General features: G+C 40.8%; 2 protein-coding genes across 5 annotated transcripts; one reads left to right on the top strand and one right to left on the bottom strand.

The window, feature by feature from the left end:
• The first annotated feature begins 335 nt into the window (after nt 1-335).
• LOC135501064 (glutathione S-transferase 3, mitochondrial-like) lies at nt 336-5111 on the top strand. 4 transcript variants are annotated; one of them, XM_064792814.1, is made up of 7 exons: nt 336-389; nt 1000-1160; nt 2087-2151; nt 2339-2396; nt 2649-2721; nt 3297-3431; nt 3703-5111. In XM_064792814.1, the coding sequence occupies exons 2-6, from the start codon at nt 1029-1031 to the stop codon at nt 3428-3430; spliced, it is 462 nt and encodes a 153-aa protein (XP_064648884.1). In that variant the 5' UTR covers nt 336-389; nt 1000-1028; the 3' UTR covers nt 3431; nt 3703-5111. The 4 variants fall into 4 exon arrangements, with proteins under 4 accessions (XP_064648884.1, XP_064648902.1, XP_064648872.1 ...); XM_064792802.1 differs by lacking the exon at nt 1000-1160 and adding an exon at nt 1232-1396 and having other exon boundaries at nt 356-389; XM_064792832.1 differs by lacking the exon at nt 3297-3431.
• A 1838-nt stretch (nt 5112-6949) lies between these two features.
• On the bottom strand, nt 6950-22849 carry LOC135501082 (N-alpha-acetyltransferase 25, NatB auxiliary subunit-like). The gene is made up of 25 exons (XM_064792843.1): nt 22795-22849; nt 21905-21990; nt 21116-21254; nt 20731-20927; nt 20408-20510; nt 20081-20161; nt 19659-19770; nt 19144-19227; nt 18643-18809; nt 17553-17665; nt 17376-17444; nt 16872-17007; nt 16373-16462; nt 12672-12782; nt 11615-11684; nt 11337-11436; nt 11051-11098; nt 10567-10723; nt 10287-10402; nt 9638-9874; nt 9235-9418; nt 8840-8937; nt 8568-8684; nt 8049-8198; nt 6950-7795 (listed from the first exon to the last, which is right to left on the bottom strand). Exons 1-25 carry the CDS (start codon nt 22847-22849, stop codon nt 7673-7675), a joined length of 2943 nt encoding a protein of 980 aa, XP_064648913.1. The 3' UTR covers nt 6950-7672.
• Nucleotides 22850-22897: the final 48 nt, after the last annotated feature.

Raw genomic sequence — 22897 nt, forward strand, 5'->3', positions numbered from 1 at the left:
GATATGATGCCACCCGTTGCTCTCTGTGAACTGTTTGATGACTGACATCTTTCTGATAGGTGAGAGAGGTGTGAACAATCTTTTGATCTTCTTGGAGGAGATGGACGACAGACACAACCAGCACCTTGCCAAGTTCTGGTGGTTTCTTTCAATAATTTCAATGGTTTGTTTGAACATGTACATGGTTTTGTGGGGTCCAAAATGTCTGCTAGTGTCAGTGTCAGCTGGCACACACCCACACACTACACACAGACAGGACACATGCATAGTAATATCCTGGGACCCTGATTCCCATTACACGCCCAAGACGGAATTTCCTATCAGCCTCGTTCTGGCTCCATGACGTCATCGACAAGCCAGGGGTATTCCTATTCTCTATTTCTTTGTCGGTACGTTTCGCCACTTTAAACTATCATCAAATTTCCTTTTTTAGATGAAGTTATATTGAAATCAAGTAACTGTGCGCGAGGGCTAATATCGATTTAACAAAGGGAATTGTAACATTTACATATCGCAATCTGGGTTACTGCGTTTGGGTCCATTTTATCAATGACCTTCTGAAGTCTGTAGACTAGACTAGTTGTAACTATAAAGTAATACTGAAGAGTAGCCCTCAGCAGAGTGCAGGTCAAAAAGTAGGTCACCGGATGACTTGATGCCGTTTGCTCTTTCGGAGTCTGACTCAAACGTACTACACACACTCTCAACGTATGCACACACACAATTCGATTTTCCTGCTGAACTTTGCGAAGAGAAAAGCGCATTGTCTGGCGTCCTTGCTCACTAACGTGAAGATCTATTGTAAGATGGTTTGTTCGTCCGATCCTAGCCTAGGTCAGTAGGTGGTACCGGCGTATCTCGAAAGAGCCTATTACAAGCCAGCTCTCAGTTAGTTGCCAGTTGTTTGTTGCCATGACCATCCGATCCATATTCCATAGTCTGCTGTAGGGTACCCTAATCTAATCTTGATTGTTGTAACCGTGCAGCATTTTATTTCAGAATCACTCGTTTTACAATCAGTTGACAAAATGTACTCCAAGATGCATGAAGTCCTCCCCAATGACTACTGGATGGTTGTTGCTTCTGGAGTTGCCAGTCTGTTTGTAAATTTCTGGCACATGTCCAAGGTTGTTAAGGCTAGGAAGCTGCATAAAGTCGAGGTAGGATATAGGGATACAGTATTTTAAATTGAACTACTGAAGAACTTAATCTCTCATGATTTTACTTTCAGAGGCAGGTTTGATTGTAATATTCCAAAATGGTGGTATACTCTAAGATCCATACGGTGCTTCCTGATGGCTATGCATTTGTTGTCATGACAGGTGTTGCCTCAGGTATTGTGAATGCCTGGCACATGTCACAAGTGATGAAAGCTAGGAAAGAACATAAGATTGAGGTATTGGCCAAAAGGTTTTCATCTTGGCTTACGCTAGGTGTTTATGATTGGCTTTCCTTTGTGGCACGCACTTGGCATGTTTTTGTTCTGCATTGTATGTTTAGGTTTTGCAGGTCTGTGTTATAATATTCCTTAGCTCAGCTCAGTGGTTGTTTGTATAGTGCGATGTTTCTGCAGAGATCCGTCATCATGCTTTCTGTTTCTGTAGTCTTCCAACCTGCAGTTTCTTGGACAAGCCTAACTGTGCATGTCAGTTGCCTTCAGGAAGATGACCAATTTGACCCCAAGCTTTTGGCTATATTTCCCTTTTAATATTCTTGTTATTCGTTATTTTTTACTTTTTGCTTGGCATGTTTTTTTGTTGCCATTTACAGCTATATTCATGTATATCAGCAGTCATACAGCTGAATCTACACTACCATGTAGAAGTTTGGCTTTTTGTACCTAAAGCTATGCATGTTGTCGTGTATGGTATAAGCTTTTTGAAAATGTGCAACTGTTTTAGAATTTAGAAAGAAAGAATGAAATGAGACCTTGTGGTCAGAAATTGAACTGTTGAAAAAATTTGCCATAAAACATTGCTTGGAGTATACCCAAAGTGCGCAACAGCGAAGTTCATACTGCTCAAATGTTGCAACTAGACTTATCCTAGGTACTCTTCAATGACAATGTCTTCCTTTGACTTTTCAGTACCCAGCTCTGTACTCTCCTACCAATAATGATTTCAACTGTGTACAAAGGGCTCACCAGAATTAGTAAGTCATACTTTTAGTCCTCAGATGGCCACCAATCAATGACTTAGGTCAACCATATCATATTGTCAAAGGTCCTGTAAACGAGCAATAATCCTGTTGCAGGGTCTCCCACAATGAGTGACGGAGGACTGTGAACTTTTTAGCCAACAAAAAACTTTTATTTTAAACTGTGTGTTTGTTATTCCAGCTTAGAGAACCAGCCACAGTTCCTCATGATTCTGTTCCTTGGTGGACTGCAGTATCCTGTAAGTTAAAGAAGATCTATCTGATTAGGTCTTATATAAATTGGTATAATAATGAGTTAATAGTTTAGACTGAAGATGGAGGACATTTATTAGCCTGATGGCATCATACTAAATATTTGTTCTAGTGGCCCTCCAAAATGTGCCATGGACAACACTGCACTGTAACAATCTTGATAGAACATCTGTGATATCGAAGACGACAACAACTGTTTGTGACTGTTTCGAGTTGATCGTATTATTGTTATATTCCAGAAAATCAGTGCAGCAGCTGGCATGATATACCTGGCTGGCCGTGTTGCGTATGCTATTGGTTACAGCTCTGGAGGTAAGAAGTTACAACGTTCAAGTCTCCCACGCATAACATTTGAGCTTTCATTGTTACTTGTTGTTGGTGTTATATCTGGTGTTGACACTTTTAGCCAGTCTTGACTTTAATGAACCATGATACTACCAATTCAACCAAAGGCCAATGAATGAATTTTGTTGATGTCTTGATATTGGTCTAAACCACTGAGGTCAAAACCACCAGAACCTGCTGAGGTGTCAGATTGGTGGAGGGCATTTTCTCTGTTTTCAATTTTACGACCTTCACTCCTTTGGGCAATTTTTGTTCCTTGCTGACCACCAGACCTCTAGTGCACTGTGAAATTGGTTGGTAATGCCTCACATGGCATTACCAAAACAACTGTGTCTATAATTTTTCTGTAAGCTGAGCTACGCTTGCATGTACCTCTGTGTTTGGCTGCAACTGCTGTTTTTATACTTATAAATGTTGATTCATCCATTCAGTCCTTGGGATCAAAGGCAGTTATGGTCTAAGTTACTGCATTATATTTTCCATTGCTTCTACAATGAATGTTTGCCAGCTTATTTGCATGTTTTGCTTATTTTGATTTTTAGACCCTAAAAAGCGTATGCGTGGTGGGTTTGGCTACATTGGCATGTTTGCCCTTCTTGGCGCGTCAATCTCATTTGCATATCACCTTGGTAAAGCAAGTGGCTTTAGTGGTTTGTGCACGCCCAGCCAGAGTTAAAGTGAGTGAAAATAGAACTGTATCTGATGAAATTGATATGAGAAAATGTTGTTTAATACCTCTAGTCCAGTGATATAGATTTTGTTAGAAGCTGCATCACATCATGCTTTTTTGTGTTTGTAAATGTTACAAGTGGCTGCTTTTACATGTCTGTAGTATTGTGAATAAACTGTGCGATGTTTTGGTCAGTTGCGAAAATTTTATACCTGTAGTTGCTTTCATAAGTAAATGTCCACATCCTGTAGCTAATCACCGTGTTTTGTCATTTGCAGATCCTAGCAAGCGTCGACGAGGAGCTTTCGGTTACATCGGTATCCTGACCCTTCTTGGCAATACCGTCTCATTGGCATACCATCTTGGCTCTCACAGCGGATTATTTGGACGTCCTTGTTGCTAGACAAGTAGTGTCAAGCACTTCATCAAAAAGAACAACAAAAAACTTCGACAGATTGTCTGGAATTCTTAGAAAGTTGATATGCACTGAAGCAAGAGGGACACTGGAAGTTTAAACACGCTTTAGTAAATTTCAAATACACCCTAAATTTGTAGCCGGAAATTGCTCATTGTTAACTCAGTAGTTGAACAATTAACAACTTCATTAGTTTACTGTAGTTCATATATTACTTCCAGTCCACTGTGTCTCATAGGACTAGGATTTCACCCAGTACTAAATGAAATGGGCCCAAAAACTATGATTCAGTCTGAACACTCAGTGATCTTTGAAAGATAAGAAGTGGTAGTATTTAAATTGTAGGCAGGTGTGTATCATTCTGTTGTTTATACATGTACAACGCTTTATGTAAAATAATTCCAAAAATTTTATTTGTATTCGTATCAAATTATGATGTAGCATTTTATTGCAGAAATCAAACCACCAAAGATAGAACAGTTACCCAGGTAGACTCTCTGAACATGTTTTATTGCTTAAAATCAGAAGATATTTGGATCGTGTCTGCTTTGGTTACTATTTGAGGAAGTGAGAAGCTTTGTCAGCCATTCTGGAATTTCATAGGGTTTAATTTGACAACTGCCTAGACCAACACTGTTCATCTTTGGTGGCGTTTGATTGTATTCATGTATGTAGTAATTTGTAGAAGTTTCATTGATAAAATCATAAATCCATGATGTATTCATAAAAAACTAAACCTCATCGAAATAATCTCTAAAAAAATATATTTTTCGTCTTTGGAAATCTGAACAGCCTGCAAATATCATATTTCAATCAAATTAATTGTCCAATATATATATACAATCTGTGTTTCTGGACCTTAAAATATCATTTCTGTCATTGGATAGAATTGATTTGTTATGCGAGCACAGATTTATGTTGCTTTAAAATTGTCCGTGACCTTTGCATTTGATACTTCAATGAAAAGACATCTTTGACTATTGTGTCAGTATCATGTTCTAGGTCTTATCAATCTCGAAGTATAAAAATAAAACACATCCAGCACACGGTATAAATAAGAAAAGCGGACTCAATTAGCCAATGCCTGCTTTCATGGATGTGCACTTGTTTTTGCTAGCAGGCCTGAAATGAGTACAATGGTGCCTGTGACCACTTTTACTTGGCACGAGAGATCCATGTAAAATGAATTAGTTGCCCATGTGCTGATGTAAACTTTACTTCTGTTGGCTGTATTTTCTGTTCAAAATAAAAGATCATTGACATTAAATATCATATTGTCTTTTGTTGTGATGAAGACTGTACTCTCTGACTCTGATGCAGCAATTCTCTTACGTAACCTGTGACACCAGCAAAATATTCTGCCTTGGGTAAAGATTGCACTTTCAGACAGGTCCAAGTACCCTTCTTGGCAATTCAAGTAGCCCGCTTGAAGTAACTCGTGTACTGGAGGTACTTCATGTATACCTGGAACAACTGCTGGACCTCGCCCTTTACCTTTGATACTTTTCAAGGCATGACTATGTCAAAATCAGGCCCGTCTGTCAATGTGCCTGTCAATGCATGACAAAGCCTCCCTTCTCTCTGTCGTGCCTTTAAGGTGTACCTTTCAAGGCAGGGCAATGTCGCAATCAAGCTGTATTGGCATGAACGTCAGGGAGTCCTTGCTCTCTTCTATCCCCTGTGCATTGAGAAGGTACCTTTCAAGGCAGAATAGTGTCATAATCAAGCTTTGTTATTGGAGTGAGCATCAGGAAGCCATGACTCTCTTCTGTCCCAAGTAACTTTCAAGGACAATGTCACAATCAAGCCGTTAGCGGGAAGTGAGTGCATGTAAGGGAGTCCTTGCTCTCTACTCTCTCCCGAGCCTACAGTATGTATCTTTCATTGCAGCACAATGTCGAACTCAAGCCGTATGCATGTTGTAAAGGAGTTCTTCCTCTTTTGTCTCCCCTTTGCATTCATGGTGTACCTTTCAAGGCAGAAATCGCCCTGATCGAGCCGTATTGGTGTGGATGTCAGTGATTCCTTCCTCTCACCTTTCCCCTGTACTGCTTTAAATGACAATGCAAGAATCAAACCGCATCGGCCTGAATGTCTTAAAGGCCTGCTCTCTTCCCTTCCATGCTCCTTAAGGATGACGTGAATGTCAGGGAGTCCTTGCTTTCTCCTGTCCGTTCTGCCTTCAAGATGAAGCTGGAAAGGCTGGCCAACGTCACAATCAGGCTGCTGTAATAAAACCTTTTGGAATATCAAGGATTAATTGCTCTCTTCTGGTCCTGTGACTTCAGAAATGTACCTTTCAAGGAATGATAACATCACAGGCGTGAAGGTCCGGGAGTCCTTGCTCTCTTCACTCCATTGTGCTTTCAAGATGTACCTTATGGGCATTGCAACGCTGCAATCAAGGTGTCTGGAGTGAATGTCGGGGAATCCTTGGACAGACCCGTGCTTCAGGATATACCTTTCAAAACAGGACAACGTCACAATCAAGGTACATTGAAGTGAACGTTAGAGAGTCCTTGTCCTCTTCCCTCCCCTGTACCTTTCAAGGCAGGACAATCCTCTTCCCTCCCTTGTACCTTTCAAGACAGGACAATATCACAACTAAGCCATATTGGTGTGATGTTTGGGAGTCAATGCTCTTTTCTGTCCCTTGAGACTTCAGGATGAAGCTCTCTAGGCAAAACAACACAAGAATCAAGCCGTTTGGGCGCGATGTCAGCGAGTCCATGGTTCTCTCCCCTTCAGGTCATGCCATGGAAAGATTTAGGGCACACTGAATAGTGCTATCTTATGAAGGCATGTTTATCAGCAGGCAAGGAAAGGTTGGGCTATTTCCTATTCATGGAAACTGATCTCGCCAGCAGGCAAAGCTCGAATTAAGCTGATAATCACATCGCAACAATCAAGCCCGGTTGTTTCACAACAAATAAGTCTGATGGCAATCTTCCCTGGTCTTCCACTCCAAAACCACATATTCCAGATGCAATCAGGATGATTGTGACAGCGCTGACCGAAGACGATGAGATACCAACAAATCAGTCCATTGCCTGCATCTGATTTCCTTTTGTACCCTTGACCAGGAACAGAAACAAAGATCATACAAGAGGTTTCGCAGTATAAGAGTTTATTATTCTACTGTTATAAACATATCATATCATGATCAATGGCAATACAAAAGGACCAAGTTCCTTACTACATTATCATGACGTGAACCAAAGTGCTAAATATATCTCTTGTACAAGAATCACTTTACAAAAGGGGCACCATTTCAAGTCACGTTATAAATAAAACAAGTTAATTCATTGGTTATTTACAAAGATGGTCCAAGGATAACAAGATGGCTACCATAGGCTCCCGACACGTTCATATTTTTTCACATCAACTGTCTTTTACAAAGAGATGAGCTCGGATTAAAAATCACAATGACAATGACCATTTTCTACCTAAAAAGGCAACTTTTCAGGAACATGAATGGGTAGGTATCGAAACTGGACACTGACCAGAATCTCCACCAGATGATTGCTACTGACAAGTCGTATTCTCCCCGACTAAATCTTTACAATATCTTTACATTTCAAGCCAAAGAATGGCAGTATACAAGCTCTGGTTTCATCTGATATTATCAGTTAGTTTAAAGATATATGCAGGGTTTAAGGAAAAGGCAAAAACCCACATATATGATGCCCATGCTGCATGAAATAACAACTACCTTGGGTATCATACACATGTGATTATGGTCCATAAGAGTGTATTTAATTAAAGTCAGTTCCCTTATGCGTGTTGATATGTGGGCACAACAGAGGACCTGTTTTGCAAAGCGGACTGGACAATCAGTCTTTGAGTGAAGCAAGATAGGCCTTTTTCCGGCTCATAAGGTCGAATAGTTCCTTCGCTGATTGGTTGTAGCTCTTCAGCACTTTCTGGATGACTTCTAATTCCAGTATACTGTCACCCTGGAAAGACAATGAGACCATCAAGAGATTCGCAAGAAAAACGGGGCATTCATTTGATCCACAATGCCAGAAGTGAGGGAGTTTTAACTGGTCTATGACATTCTCAGCAGTTATTAGATATCTAAATGACCCAGTCATGTTGTTACCTTCGCAGCCTCCTGGAAACTTTACAGAACACCCCTAACCACCTTACCAGAGGTTATATTAAGAAGAGAACTTTTATGCATCAGTGAAATCTTTATTCTCAACCTACCTCCAAGTCAGGGTCAGCACATTTCAAAGTCAATTTATCCATTTCTGATGTTAAAATATCTGTGACCGACTGGCGTAGCACTGCTTGGTAAGCATCAGCAATGTTGTCTAAGCTCCCTATCAGTTCGCCAAGGTGAGTAACGGTAACAGGCTGAAAAGGAACAGAGTGAGAATCTAACTATTCTGGAACAACAAGCTAGACAGTCAGTCCATTTTCGGTAAGAAAATCAGCAGTCCTAGAGAGATTGTGACCATAAAGCCCCAGAGTTATGTTGTCACTGCGGTGTGCTTTGCCTAGAACTTCTTTCTGTTCTTCATTCCCCAGCTCCTACTTTATTGGCCAGGTCATACTTCATGAGGGTGTAAGACTACTAGAATCGGCCTCGTGAAACTTTTCATCTTGCCATAATGTCTGAAAAGGCCCACTTTAAAGTGTTTACTGATTAGAGCATATTGCGTGACTCTCGTTTGCACAGAATGATTAGCTAAGCTATGTTCAACACTGAGTTTCCTAACTTACCACTTCAACTGGGTTGGTGACTTCACGCTTCTTCTTGCCTCTTCTTGCTTGTGACCCCTTCAGTGGTTGTAACAATTTATGACAGCATCCTACCAAAAGGGTCACTTGACTGAACAACTGAAAGTGGAAGGGAAAAATGTTGGGAAAAGGCAACTGAAATTGTATAATTTGAGTACTACACTGTCTGTATTTTCATACAAGACACTCACAAGGTAAACTGAAGTCATGAAATCAAACTTTTCTGGATTTGTTCGTAATCTTTGGTCACTCACCTCAGCAAAGAGCACCAATCGCTCTAGATTCTGTGGTAAGAACTTCATTTCCTCATTATCTTTAACAAATATCCCTTCCCGGTAATTTGCTAAGATGTCTGAAATCAAAATTCACAGAAAGTTTTACTACAGTATCACAATAAATCTGGCCAAAGAAAGACCATCACAAGTTGAAGCATTCCAAAATGATCCACGAAAGAATCTCACTTCTTGAATTCATGAATTGACCTTCCAATCATAATGAGTAGTTTTATTTACTTTTACATGTAAGTTTTGGATGCATATTGTTAATTCATCTTGCATGTCCTTCAAACAAGTTCATTTAAGAAGTCCTCATCTCACTCATGTTCTAATTTCAAAGTAACCTATTCGACAAAAAAACAAAATTAACTTACTTTCTAGTTTTGAGCACAATAGGGTGCCAAGCTTTGCTTCCTCAGCTTCAGATACATTTTTGGCACTATCTTCATGTATCCGGTATACATACAGCACAGACTCCAGATATTCCAGCAGGACATCCCCTATAGAGTCAGACAGGTATGAGGAGATCGGTGTCCGAAACAGCCCACAGAGGGGGTACTGAAAGAACAATATGGTGAGGTAAGAAAGCAGAAACATTTGAAAGAAACCACAGGTACAATGATCCTTTGAAAATTGCAGAGAGGTAGTGACAGGACATGGTCCACATGACCGATATTCAGTCCAACCAAAACTAAGGCTCATCCATCAACAGATCATTCTAGACATTGGCATAGCTTTCTCCTCACACAGGCCTGAATTCAACATGCACACACTTACCTCATGCAGCGTTGCATACTCCTCTCTGATCTCACCAAGATGAGACTTCATCTGCTCCATCAGATCTCTGAGTGTCTCATGCATACTCTTACTCTCGCTCTTATCGCCGTTGCTATACGAGATACGACTGTTATCCGTCGCACCATCCTCATCAGTTGTGCTGATTACTGGACCGTTCAGGAGGAGAGCTGCCGCTATCATCCGTACTGTGAGATTCCGCGTTTTTAACCACACTTTCTGAAACACAAAATTGAGAATCAGGATTAGAAAGAAATGTACAGGATACAGCATCCTGGCAGGCATTGTCTAGTAGTTCTTACTGAAAAATATAACAGAAAACTATTATACCAGGCTGACACTGCTGATGTTACATATATCCCAGCAAAAACACATCTGGACCGTAGGTTTTAGGAGAGGGTCTGACTCGAGTTACTCTCTGTGCTCCTGGATAGGGGTCATCCACAGAATCATCCATTCGATCAACTTTAAACAGTTATAAAAACAGAAATATGAGATAGTCCAAATTCTCATGCAAGGATTTGAACTCCCTGGGCAGAAAGACAACCAACGGAGTCCAATTTGGGGTGAAAGCCTGATATACCAGCTGATGTCTGGTGGCTTCAGTCAGTTATCCGGCCCATAGACCTACCTCTTCTTCAAATGACTGTTTCTTTAACTCATCAGTTAACAACCTGGCAGGAGTATCTGGTATCACAACAACATCATAGTCTCGATTGTCACGGAGATCTTCATACACTGTCTTATCTGCAAACAAGACAAAACACCAATAACTCATCTACTACACCAAAGGATCCCAAAATATATCACAACATGTCTCCGGAGTAATCATTATTCCATACAGGGTTTAAGGGTCTAATTTGTTTACATGGGTCTATGGAGTAGTATCACCTTGAGTCGGGTATACTCACCATTCTCCGGGTCAATCTCTAGCGTTATAAAGTGTTGTTCAGTGGCATCATGACTATCGGTTTCTAAGAGAAGGTCGAGCATCAACCTCTCCACGGCAGCAGTAGCATATTGGATGGAATTTTGAAGGCGCTCCCGGAACTTCACAAACTCGTGAATCTGAAACACAAATACATGAGGATGATATTTCCATTTCTGCGTTTGCCCTGGGCAATTGAAACTCACACTAGTTCAACACCCGGTAATACACGGTTTCATTACACAGATGGTATTCTAGACCGGAACATCATCTTGTTTGATTACATCATGACATAATGTACTAGGACACGTTATTCAGAGCATGACGTTGTATCAACGCATTAAATGACATTGAAGGGAACTGGGTAACGCAGTGGAACATCCCACAGCAAATTTTGTTTAATATAGACTAGAACATGCGCCCCCTATTGCTCCAGTTTATCTTAGTGTCATTGCCTGTGAACATACCTTCGAGAATGAGCCATACTTGTACGAAGAAATGAGATAATCTGTGGTCTGCAAGACAAGTTACAAACTTATGAGTTATTTGACAAATAAGTTTGTCAGAGAAGTTCAGGAGTTCAAAGAAGGTGAGATTAATCCTAGGGGTAGCATTGTACTGTGGCTTACTGCTGTTTTCACTGCATCTGACATCCCAGACAACGACTGGTAAAAATAAGACTGTGCTTACAACAGTCAAATGGTAAATTCAGCGTACGTGTTGTAGAAGTTCAATCAAAACTTGTCAGCTTACATCTTTATGATTGAGTGTGAAGAACCGTAGCATCCCTCCAAATATGGCACAGGCGACGAGGAAATGACCCAGTCGGTAGACATGGTTGCTCACAAGATAACTGAAAGAGATGAGCACGGCGATTTTTATCAAGGTCTATCAGAAGGTATTGACTTGTCAATAGATTTACTGCAATGCCCACAAATTGTTTTAATCATTCGTAGTACAGGTGCTTTTCTAGTCAACCTGAACAACAATGACAAAGTCTTGTAAACAATGAGAGCACGAGTGTCGCTCACCCCAATGCATCGTGTTGTATATGTTTGATTTCCAATGTTTCATACGCATCTGTGGCTGGGTCACAGGCACCTGGAAGAAAAATCATGTCTTATACACCTTTCCAGAAATGGGGTGCTGAGTGTCCGAAATAGTGATGTCATAAGGAGAAACTAGGCCTTATGGTGGAGGGACAAGGGAGATAGTCATGGTTGACCAACACACTTGAATGCCTTTAATGACGGACAAGGGGGAAAAAGTTAGTTCCAATGCAAGCCACCAATTTCGGGAAGCACGTATAATGGATATATTTAGATTGACATTGTTCTTATTGACCTATTCCTGAGACTGTCTGACAGAGTCAAGCAACACTACAACCACTTCACATGATGCTGTAGCAGTGGAGTGGCCACCAAAAAGAGCCTACATTTTTATTATTCAAGGTCAGGCGGCAATGGGACAAGTCTAATGAAATTGCTTATTTAAGCTCTCCTCCCAGTGCCAACAGACTTCACCGAACTGCTGTCACCTAGAAATAACAGGGGCATAAAATGACTCAAATGACTTGCGAATGGTTGTAGAGAATGAATGGGGCCACGAGGTCGCAGGTTTCCCCATGATGCTTTAAACAAGTACACACTACATGAGACAGGAAAACCAACACCAAAGCCCCTTAATGTCACACCTCAATATTTGCCTTGACAATATCAATAAAATTCTGGGCTTCCGGCAGCAGCCACTTATTCCAATGTCGACAGAAGTTGCCGCTGGTCTGACAGGTTCTAACACTAATGGACTCCGTGTTACTGGTACTTGTTTTTTTCATATCCGACAACATAAATGGCATAATTTATTTATACGTTTTTGACTAATGGAATGCCCTCCCAAATGGAATATCGCACTATTGGTCATAAAAGTTTCATATCACACCACATTTGATGAGTAAACATAACTCATGAATGTAGAATAAACATATGGGTTTCATAAATCTGGACATTTCCGCCATTTCCTCACTGTGGCACTATTGTGAGTCAAGTCCATTACCCTCTCTATTGACAAATAAGTAGAAGCATCACTTACCTAGAGTACAATAGAACCTGATTAAGAGTATCTTGAACTTGAAATTGGATGGACTATGCTTGAGACCTTTTTCTAACTGTACGATAGCCTGCCAAAGGTACTTATCTTCACCTGGAAAGATTGTAAGAACAAGATTATTGAGAGTAATGATTAGATCTTGAAAAGGAAAGAGAAATGACAAATGTACCAGGATAATCACTATAAAGTCAAGCAATGGATGATCAAAGATGATGGCAGAGCCAAGACAGCAAGAGAAGAAACCCAAGCAATGGATGATCAAAGATGATGGCAGAGCCAAGACAGCAAGAGAAGAAACCAAAGTGCTTCTAAACAGTGGTACTTGTTTGTCTCAATCTCTTATAATACACCTTTAAACAAAACTATTAGGACTGGCTTGTTGGAGACGAACATCAAATTTTTTTTGTGTAAAACTAAAGCTGATAAATCAAAATAAATGAATTCAAATACTAATGCAGTTCACACATGGAGAGCTGCGTAAATACTTAGATGGGTGTATCATTATAATTATTACACGAATGAAATGAATGACAGGTTACCTAGGTGACATCATGTATCAATATTTAGTTAAGTCCCAACATGAGCCCAGAGGACCAGGAACGAGTGACTATTAACTGAGCCATTAATCTGTGACCAGACTGCAGTGAGGATGTACTCTCACAAGAGACTAGACCGGATACTCCATAGGAAAGAAACAGAGGCAAATGTTACATTTGTTGGTGATGAGGTGAGTTTTGTGGGTTATTAGATATCTGAACCTCGGATTACAACATGAGCTCTCAAGGACTTTTATTGCTGTTTGGATATATTGACGCAACTATGCGATTAACATTCGAAATCTCTCATAAAACATGACAATGCTATCATGGTCATGAGCCAAAACAATTCCAAAATGTCGAATGTTATCCACCCAAACAACATGGATCAAAAGCATGAATCTGATGTGACAGAGATAGGACATGGTATCTTTTCCATACAGGATTATTATCTTGCGATTATGGATGATGATGTTGACAAAGTTGCTTTGATATTCACTGCCACAGAGGAAGGATACCAAGAGTTACTTCTCAATGGGGATTTCCAATACAGAGACGATGAAACAGACAATAACCTGGGAAAGAAAAATAAGAAGACAAAAAAGGAGAATGAAATTTCAAAACATATTGTGAAACAATTAAAAGTGTTTAAACCTTTAACTCTTGCTGCAGCCTACGCCTCTGTTCAAGTATTTATCTTTCTGCTTGAAACTGGAGCAGATATACTCAAAGCAGACGACTTTGGGGGAGGCATTGTGGACATTCTAATTGCAACGAGTAGTACCTGCCCCAAAATCGAAGACAACTGTCTCCAAATTTATAATCACATCATGGAGAAGATGACCAATTTTGAGGATAGAAAGAGGCTTTTACTGAAGGAATTGAAAGACGGACACTGCCCACTTGAAGTTGCTATAAAGATGCGCTGCTACAGCCTCTTCAAGGCAATCCTCTACACTGAAGGAGTCTTCCTCAAGACAATGTCACACAAAGGAAAGATATTGACATGTGAATTTGATCTGTCAGTGTACGAATCATCCAGCGGCCAGCGGCGTCATAAAAGCCCTTTGAATTTCCTGGACTACATACGCTACAATGAAATAGAAGGTTTTGACAAGGCGGGAATTCTTGACATTCCTGTCATTCAAGAATGGATAAAGAGGAAAGTTTTTAAGTTCTGGATTTGGATTGGAGTCTGGATGATGTGGCGCACAGTCTATCCTATTGTGTTCTTTGTCTATGATCGTGCTTATGCTGACCAGTTTCACGCTACAGCCTGCAAGGCAGAAACCTCTAATATAACAGTTGATTACATGTACATGGAAATCATCAAGGACTTAATTGCTCAGCCTGAAACTGCAAGACAGACACTTTTTGGAACCTTTAACATCTTGATGGCTGTTCCAACCCTTTTCTTCGATGTGGTTGAGATGGTGTTAAACCTAACAGCCAAAAAGAACTACTGCAATGAGTTCAAAGGGAAACCCGACAGGACTCATTTCATTGTGGACACTAGGGTGTTCCGAGTCCTACAGTTTGGCCTTGCATGTGTTGGAATAGGTTTAGCACTTTTACAGACTGCACCACTGTACAATCCGCCTGTGTACTTCGCCATGGTAATATGCATGACAATACAGCGTATCTTCATTCTGTTTTCATTGCTGTACTTTGCCCAAGTTTTCCCTGTTGTAGGCTTCTTCATTATAGGCTTCCAACAAATGGTCATTGCATTGGTACAGTTCATGGTGTTATATTTCTGGATACTCGTGGTCTTCTGGACCTTATTTGAGACCCTTGGCATGTACCTTTGCAAGACTGGCGGTCCCTTTACCAACTGTAATTCATGGAAGAACTTCTACGCTAACTTTTTAATCATGTTGAACATGGTCACTGTTACAAGTCAAGACTGTGAGCCCAGTGGCTTAATGCTCATGCAGATTTTTCACATGGTTTATGTCTTCATTGTATCCTTACTCATCATAAACTATCTGATTGCGGTGATGAGTTCAGTGTACGGTGACCTCGGCCAATACAAGCACCAGGTACGTACACTCTACCTCCTCGCCCTTGCCAACTTGATTGATGCACGACTCCGCTGGGTTGCTGCATGCTTCAAAGTGAACTGTTGCAAGAAAAAACCCATAAGCCTCATTATTCAAACTCAAGAGGTAGATGGAACAGTTACTACAAACCACAGGAGCGGTTTAGAGCAAATTGGGTTGAAGTTGGCAACACACCATGGCGTTAAGGAATTGGTTTGAGATACCTCAAGCAGCGACGAATGTTCTATATTTTATGGTGTATAGAATGGACTTGTAGCATATTTCTGATGCACTTAAAGCACACTCAGTTTAGGGTCTTTTTGTGAATGCTGCTACAAAAACATCCCTGCCAAATATTCCCATTAATGACGATGACATCATCGCAGCTTATAAACATAATGAGCACACCATTTTACTGATTTGTAAACTACATTTAGAGAGATTTAGGTGCTTAACTGTGAAGCTGCTGATTCAACAAATAGTAATAATTACATTGCAAAATTCACTACTGAAAGAGGGATCTGACACCAGGAAATTGCTGCCACGGGGCTTTCTGCTATTACAAAATACACATTACAAGTTTCATGTAACCGGTACCATGATAATAGCATTCTCATGTTGTCAAGCAACACTAATTGAGTGTAAACAAAACTATCAGATTTACTGCCATGTCATTTAATAACTGAAACAATGGCCAGTTATATGATTAGTTAATTTACTTGTTGTAACTCTATTATAACATGTTCCTACCGCACTTATGGACAATTATAGCTAACAAATATCATGTAAGTCTTTTATTGGCTGGTAACTGTCAATGACAGACACTCTCCCTTGGTGCGACACAGTGCGCCCGGCAAATTATAACGGTAAACACTGTTACATATTCCTAAATATCAGGCATGAAATGATTAGTGTTGTTTTGAGGCTTTTTATGGCTTCACATACTCCATCTGTTGTCAAAGTAGCTAACTACTTCTCTGAGACAATGGAGGCCCAACCTACGCTGCCCCCTATAGAGAACGTTTGTAACTAACATAGGGTTCATGAAATCAAGGCAAAACAGAAAGAAAAACATTACAATATAAAGAGTGAGTCGGACTCTTACCCTTGTCTTTGTACACATCATGGAGTAGGGCAACGGCCAGGAGCATGTAGTTATCACTTGGCTGGTAATCAGTATGTAACAAGCCCACGCCTGCAATGTGAATACACAGGGACAAGATTACTGGAGAGGACAACAAATGGACAAGAACGGAAGACAGTATACTCCTATTTGTTTCATCAGAGCTTCTGCTTGGAATTGATGGGATTTTTGCAGGATGACTTGCCACAAGGACAGCAAGACTAAAAGAGAAACAAAAGTGGCATCTTTAGCCGAGCATCCTATGCAAGTTTCCATTTTTAGCATATTGTGGAAATCATAGCTTATTGTACTTATGAATGGTTCAAAAGCAGTGTTCTATCTACACATCTCTCCTTCCTGTTGTATGTTAAACAATGCTATCGATTGTAAGCACCTTTGTAGATTCTTGAATTAAAGTTACAAATATTCCCAGATAATTGCGTTCATGTGTAGTCTTCTCACAATATGCTTGCTCACTTACCAAACGGGAGGCCAGCTTCGTGCCGTCTCACCAACTCCTTAGACAATGCCAGTTTGGCATCACAATCCATTTCTAAATGTTTTCCTAAATAACGTGAGATGTTCAAGTAGGTCAAATGCCGCTGCATTTCCTTTGTCTGCAATGGAGGAACTAAGTTGTATGAATCACTAAATAATCACAATATAAAAAGTACATGCATAAGAATTAGATACATTTTAGGCAAGTAGCTGCATGAGACTGGCGGTCAAAGAGGTCAAACTTTCCAAGATACAGCCCAAGACACATCCCAACATGAACATCTGAAGTTTGGGTTCCCGAACCTTAGCAATGTGACATCTTCAAAATGCCTCAATCACAAAAGTTCACTGAACAGGTTCATCAAAACATGGCAGCCTTTCATGAATAAACTATTCCAGCAGAAAGTGATATATATAGAATTTTATTGCAGACTGATTTGCGGACCTTACCTATAGAGGGAGTGGCCGAGTGCAAACGTTAACTTACCTCACTGGCAGTGTTTAGGGTACCGTCCTCCGACCGTAGACCATATTTATTTCCTATCGTGTCTATTATCTGAAACCAGAGAACAGCATTTTTCAGTCTTGCTGACGATAATCTTTGATTGCGAATGAAGGCAGAACAAAGCAGTTTACTGAGGAGGTTCAACAACAAAAAACTTACTTTTTGTCTTTCTTCCTCATTCAATAATACAAAGAATTTTTTCATATCCGTAAAACAGCAGTACTTGTGGCCAAATCTGCTAAAATACTGGTATAGCAAGTCATATGGTTTATCTGCAAAAGTAGAAGAGTATTTCAAGTTACTCATGTAGACCTTGCACAAAATATTTTTATACAAGTATCAAAAGTGTCAGCATCTATAGGGAGGCCTACTCAAACACTGTAAAAGTCAATCAAATCTTCTTACATTGGGGCCACTGGCCTGCTGACTGCCTCTCTGGCCAGGGAAGAGGATCCATCAGTCCATGCCAGGAAACGGGCGCGATCACGCCCGCGCCCGCAAACGCCCGTAAACTATTCCGCACGAGCGCTATCCATAACGCTCGCCGGACACTTGAGGGGCGCGTGCCGCCCGTCATAAAAAAACACCGGCGCGATAACGCCCGCCGATTCCCAGCACGATCGTGATTCATTTCCCGGTATCCAGAGTTCCATTTCGCGGAAATCTAGAGTCTCACTCAACGCGGTAATTATGCCGTTTAGCGCTGGGTGCACGCCAGGCTGTACACTTCGCTATAGTTGGCGGTTGCTGCAGTGCGCGGTAATGGCATATCGAATCAGGATGGAACTAAGCATTACAAAGTGGATTGCGTTTTGAGAATGTTTCTTCGCCGGGAGTTGGCTGCAAAAAGTGCATAGCAGATAAAACTAGTTTTTTGTCTAAATTCCTTGTTCATAATGTAATAAATTGCCATGCCCGACGGGCAGTATGACTTAGTCCTGCGACTTGCCCAGAATTTTTTTTACTCTGGAATTGTTTACAGGCGTCTCATGCGGCCGCAGGCGTGATCGCGCCCGTTTCCTGGCAGTAATTTGCGGGCGCAGGCGTGATCACGGGCGCGGGCGTGATCGCGCCCGTTTACTGGCATGGCCCGCTCGCTGGACAGCTGGCAGGAGTGAAAAAAATAGTGCCCGTGGAAAGGGTTGCGGGAGTGACTGATGGTGCCCGTGGATTTTTCTCATGGCAGGCACTGATCCATCCAAGTCATGACCGTCTGCTCATGAATAGATAATCAGAATTCAATACGTACCACATAAGCTATCATCTATATTTGATTCCTTCAGCTGGCATAAAAGTTCCAGCTGTGACAAGTATGGACCTCGTATAGGGTGTTCCTTTGTCTCAGACTGAGCTATTAGGTCCTTAAAGAATTGCAAGGCTTTTTCAATGGTGTAGTCTGCGTCAATGCTTTCTTCACTGCAATGATAAGAGAATTGGAAAAAATGAGAAAGAGACTTTCAGAGATTAAAAACATATCAACAACAGGTGAAAACACATCCATCTAATTGCAGACAAAATGCGACCTTTCCTGATGTTTCCCAATGAGAAGTCTTTGTCTTCAAACAAATGCTTAATATCCATCACTTTTGAGACAATATCTCTTACCTCCCATTGTTTGCAGGAGGTAAGGTAAGGATTATTTTAGATGATTCTTTACAAGGAAAACAAGCACCAGCAGGTCCTTGTTTTCAAGCCAACGCAACACTTGGAACCAAAAACAGTCAAGATAAAAGTTCAATTCCACACGAACCTTTTCTCATCCTGTGTCCATCCACTTTTGATCAGTTTACATAGCGATGTGACGTAACCCTCACAGCTGGTCCAGTGGTCGGGACTGAAGCAAAATATCAAACAAACATTGAAGCACTTGAAAGTTGTTATGTACACAAACAAAGAGAGGTCACTGAGGCTGCCCCATCGACACAACAATATCTTCTTTGGGCTCAGAATTACATGTAAATGACGTCACCTCATGACGATCAGACAATATCTAGTCAGAAATGGCCAAAAATCATTGTGTTTTGGTATATGATAAATGCAGAGAAACCCAGCCAACTCACAGTCTCTTGGATTTCCTAGCCAAAGACCAATCACTCATGTGATCTACCAACTCTGAAATCCCCTCAGTGGTTGTACTTCTACCAAATATTTGCTGGAGCGAATTGTAGTCGCCACTGTAGTGACCCAAGCAGGAAAACACTCTCGTTGATTTAGACTCCAGCACTGCCCAACAGACAACCCCAGACCCAAGCAAGAGCTACTTACTTATCCAATAGTAATTTCTTATGAACAGAGTTCATCTCAGCCCACTGCTCCAACTTCAAATGATAGTCTGCACACTTCGACAAGGAAAAGTTCTGTTCACTGGTCATTCTCTCTGAAAAGATGAGAAAAAATACTCACTGAAGACAACTGACATGACTTACAATGCATATACAGTAGAACATCTCTATAAAGGACACCCTTGAGACTAACAAATGAAATGAGTTTGGTTCCGTTAGTTCATGGATGCAAAATAAGAATCATGTATTCTGTCATCAAATGCAGAGCTGATATTGGTATGTTTGCAGACCTTGTATGAGACGGAGGATACCACCACATGTAGCAACTACAGCACCTCAAAAACTACAATAAGTAAGCAATCCAACAAAGCTGACACTTCCAAGGTTATACCGAGAATAACTTACCGCCCAGAGGCCCTTTCAATGCTTCCAAAGCTTCCTTATATTTGCCTTGTAATTCTAAGATGATAAGGTACATTTGAACCTCTGAAATTATAATTGAAAACAAAGATTAATAGATATCTCAAGGTAAACAGGGCCACATCCTTAACCCCATGACCTTGACACTGCTACATGTCCATGCACCACTTGTCTTGGTTGCTCAAACGTTGCAAAATCACATTTTTATGCCAGTAAATGATCCTTCTACATGGCCAATGGGGAGTTAGCACTGTCCAGGTTTGCACTCAGCTCTCACTCAACATTCGTTGACAACTGCACTGCACCACTGACCTGCCTCAGCTTCGACTTTCTTCTCACTGATGAACTTCTGTGCCATTCTCTCTGCCAGTTTCAGGAACATCATCTTCTTGTTGCCTTCCCCTGCACTGTGGGCCTAAAGACACAAACAGACCTCTGATAAAACAATGATTGCAAGCAAGTCAGCAAATGTAGGCCTAGTTTGACTAGCCACTTTTCACACGCTGTAAGGATCTTACCAGATGCTGCACGAACTAAATTTGTTCATTACATGGTGAGCAATTAACCATTCAGAATCACCAATACTAAAAATACATTATATTTACCCCGCCAAGAACTATACATGTGCTGCTTACCTGCATCACAATGCTCATTAACGCCCAGAAGTAGTAAGGATTCTTCTCTGGCTTGAGTTTATGAAGAGCCATGGCAGTTTGTTGTTGCTTCTGATAGTTTCCCATCCTTACATAGGCCATAAACAGGGCCGAGAGGAGCTCCTCATTGTCAGGTTTGGCTTTGTGCGCATTCTCAAACATGTTTGCAATAAGCTCCACTGAAAAGAAAGAGAAAACGAGATTAGCCACTTACATTGTAAGAGTGGTAAATAAAACATAAAATCAGAAGAATATGTACACATTTCTATTTTTGTGTCATAAAGACGGATTTACAATCGAAAAAGTATTCATGGCCAGTGTTCTCTTGAAGCATACATGTCACCTGAAAAACAGATTGCATACTTACATTTATGCATATCTCCATAGCAAATGGTCATAGCCTGAAGTGTGGCATCATCTGTAGGGTTCTGGTGATGAACCTCTTCCAGTAGTTTCCCACTCACATCATGTTTGCCTTGCCGTAACAGAGCCAGGGCTTTTAGAACCTGCATTAGCAGCAAAAAAAACCAATCAGGACACTTGAAGGTTGGCATATCAAAATATACGTGTATAAACTAATGGCATGTTTTTACACCAAGCTGCTGCATCTTGAAGAAAGACTGGCCAGGATTAGATCAAAAGGTCTTGTAATATATAATAGTGCAAGTTCATAGATGTAGCAGTTGGCAGAGGCTGTTCCTTTGATTGAAATACATGTACACTTTGATACAAAGTACGTGACCAAATGAAGATATAGGCTCAAATTCATAAAGGGCGTTTAAGGGTTAGACATGTACAACCTCTCTCTAATCAGTTTCAAGGCCTATTCATATTCTGTGAAGATTTACATGAAGGGCCAGAATCTGTCTATTCAGTAGTTAAACACTGTTTTAAGCTAAACGCCCTTTATGAATTTGGCCCAAAATGTTTATCTTCAAGTGATAGGACTAGGAGTCAATGCTTCTGCAAGAAATCTCGTCAGGCTGGCAACGCAAAAGTGCTGGTAAACACCTTTGTTTAATTGAAAATGCCTCAGAAACTTTCTCTTCCCCAATTAGCTTTTTGACAAAGACTTGAAAGACAAAGAGCAGGGTGTTGAGCTCTTCTTTACATGGCCTAGAACTGGAGTGAATCAGGGAATCAAGTCCAAGCCTACCTTGGCACATTGTAGGTCTTTCTGTTTTTTCAAAACCCTGTCCGCCTCTTGTACTGCCTTCCTGTAGTTCTTGTTGTCAAGATAATCTGCAAGAAAGGAAAGAGTCATGTCCTTTCATCTTTCAGTTGTTCAAATCCTAAGACTTAGGTTCGGTAGGCAGGAAACCCGCTCACCCTGAGTAAGACACCCTCAATAGGCCTTTTTGACAAAGATGAATCAGAACTAAAACAAATCAAATGCCCACACTCAGAACACATTAGGGTGAAAATTTACAATCCCCAATCAGAAATGACATAGTTTGATCGCATTCAACTATAAATCCATTAAAAAGTGACGCTTCTTTAGTCAAGTGATGAAATGGTGATGACCTTTTGGGCAGTGAACGGGGATTGTAAACTCGTGTTCTTATATTAGAATGCCTAAGCTGACTCTTGCCAATGCAAGCCATAAGCCACCTTGACTTTATTCCAGTCCAGACCAGGTCATGATGTGAAACGCACAACTCTGGTCTACTCCTCATGCTCCTGCCCCCTGGAGGCCTAATGCATGGTCACTGGTGACGGTCAGCACCCAAACAGACTTTTTCGAAAAGGTTGATCAGTTATGATGGATTGGACTGACTCATAATCTAGTCTTACTCTTAGCCCATTTATATTGGCCTCTCGCAGGACTACAACATACATGATGATACATGTGTACAGAGATTGAGAGAATGTGTACTGATGTATGCGGGAAAATATTTCGCCAGAAATTCATGAACCGGCAGAATACTTAAGGCTCAGAAAACTTTATAACAAGAGTTACAGATCTGAATTTTTGCATGAACATTCAGGAGATAATGGATATTCAAATGAGGTAAAGAGAAATCGTTGAAAGAATTATCTAGGTACCATAAATTGGCTTTAATCGACGCTCGCTTACATCCACATGGGCACGACCAGCCATTTTGGCTTGCAGTCTCGTTTGGAACGAGAAGTAAGGCGATCTTTCAAA

Source organism: Lineus longissimus, chromosome 2, assembly GCF_910592395.1.
Source record: "Lineus longissimus chromosome 2, tnLinLong1.2, whole genome shotgun sequence".
NCBI classification, from domain to species: domain Eukaryota; kingdom Metazoa; phylum Nemertea; class Pilidiophora; order Heteronemertea; family Lineidae; genus Lineus; species Lineus longissimus.

Excerpts from the sequence above, each read along its gene's own strand:
- LOC135501082 (XM_064792843.1), bottom strand. The coding sequence starts at position 22,849 with ATGGCTGGTCGTGCCCATGTGGATGTAAGCGAGCGTCGATTAAAGCCA. Across the intron at positions 17,445-17,552 it reads ATGAGGAAGAAAGACAAAAA|ATAATAGACACGATAGGAAA; the intron begins GTAAGTTTTTTG and ends CTCTGGTTTCAG. Across the intron at positions 9,875-10,286 it reads AACAGTCATTTGAAGAAGAG|AAAGTGTGGTTAAAAACGCG; the intron begins GTAGGTCTATGG and ends TTTGTGTTTCAG.
- LOC135501064 (XM_064792802.1), top strand. The coding sequence starts at position 1,259 with ATGGTGGTATACTCTAAGATCCATACGGTGCTTCCTGATGGCTATGCA. Across the intron at positions 1,397-2,086 it reads GGAAAGAACATAAGATTGAG|TACCCAGCTCTGTACTCTCC; the intron begins GTATTGGCCAAA and ends TTGACTTTTCAG. Across the intron at positions 2,397-2,648 it reads TTGGTGGACTGCAGTATCCT|AAAATCAGTGCAGCAGCTGG; the intron begins GTAAGTTAAAGA and ends GTTATATTCCAG.